General features: G+C 40.2%; 1 protein-coding gene across 1 annotated transcript; it reads right to left on the bottom strand.

The window, feature by feature from the left end:
* Positions 1-4: 4 nt before the first annotated feature.
* Positions 5-699, bottom strand: LOC107988201 (phosphatidylinositol 4,5-bisphosphate 3-kinase catalytic subunit alpha isoform-like; the record flags this gene model as incomplete). Its single annotated transcript, XM_017031077.2, has 1 exon — positions 5-699. A coding segment is annotated over exon 1 (351 nt), but the record flags the coding sequence as incomplete, so codon positions are not given.
* Between the last annotated feature and the right edge of the window lie 124 nt (positions 700-823).

Raw genomic sequence — 823 nt, 5'->3', positions numbered from 1 at the left:
TACCAATTTCACGGTTGAGGATTTTCTCTTCTCTGTTGCCCACTGGCTCAATAACTTTGAGGAACGCTTGAAAGAGCCTAAGATCACACAGTCTCCGGGTCTCATCATAGAACTCTTCCCGCTCTGCCTCTTGAGTGACACTGACAAAGATGTAGGAGCTCTCCTCTTGCAGCAGATTGTGCAAAGGGTATTTCCTGGCCTCTTTGAAAAGCTCATGCTTGACAGTGATCAGCGTAGCTTCCCGGAGGCACTCCAATGTGAGAATCATGCCATTTGGCAGGAGGCAGTCCACTAGGATGCTGGGGGGCATCAAGTGCATCCCCCATAGTTCTCCCGAGGAGGGCCTGGGAGGCATGATTGTGCCAGCAAATGTTCTTCGTTCGCAGGCTGGTAATTACCAGATGAGCTATGTAAACTCACTGTGAGAGAGAAGGAAACAAATGGGTTAAAAGCTACTGACTTGTGTTCAACAATAATAGCAAAGATCTCAAATATCTATCTAATGGAATAACCAGCAGCCAAAGGAACTTTTTTTTTTTATTTTGTATGGTCTGATTACTCAATACCTTGTGCGCAAAAACCTTCTGCGCAAAATCTTTTTGAATTATGCACTTTACATCTGGACAAGGTAACCTGTGTATCAACCAATCCAGCTACCTATTGTGTTAGTGCACAAGTCTATAGTCTTGTTTTTTATTCTTATTTATTTATTTTATTTTATTTAAGATTTCTACTCAGTAACTTGCATAGAAGTTAAAAATGGCATGAAATATTTCATATACATATATCAATTCATAATGCTGTTTACTTATCTTAAAAAAAA

The sequence above is a fragment of the Cynoglossus semilaevis genome, unplaced genomic scaffold, assembly GCF_000523025.1.
Source record: "Cynoglossus semilaevis isolate Cse_v1.0 unplaced genomic scaffold, Cse_v1.0 C19051430, whole genome shotgun sequence".
NCBI classification, from domain to species: domain Eukaryota; kingdom Metazoa; phylum Chordata; class Actinopteri; order Pleuronectiformes; family Cynoglossidae; genus Cynoglossus; species Cynoglossus semilaevis.
The sequence above is the reverse complement of the archived record's forward strand: the minus strand, read 5'-3'. Positions and strand labels throughout refer to the sequence as shown.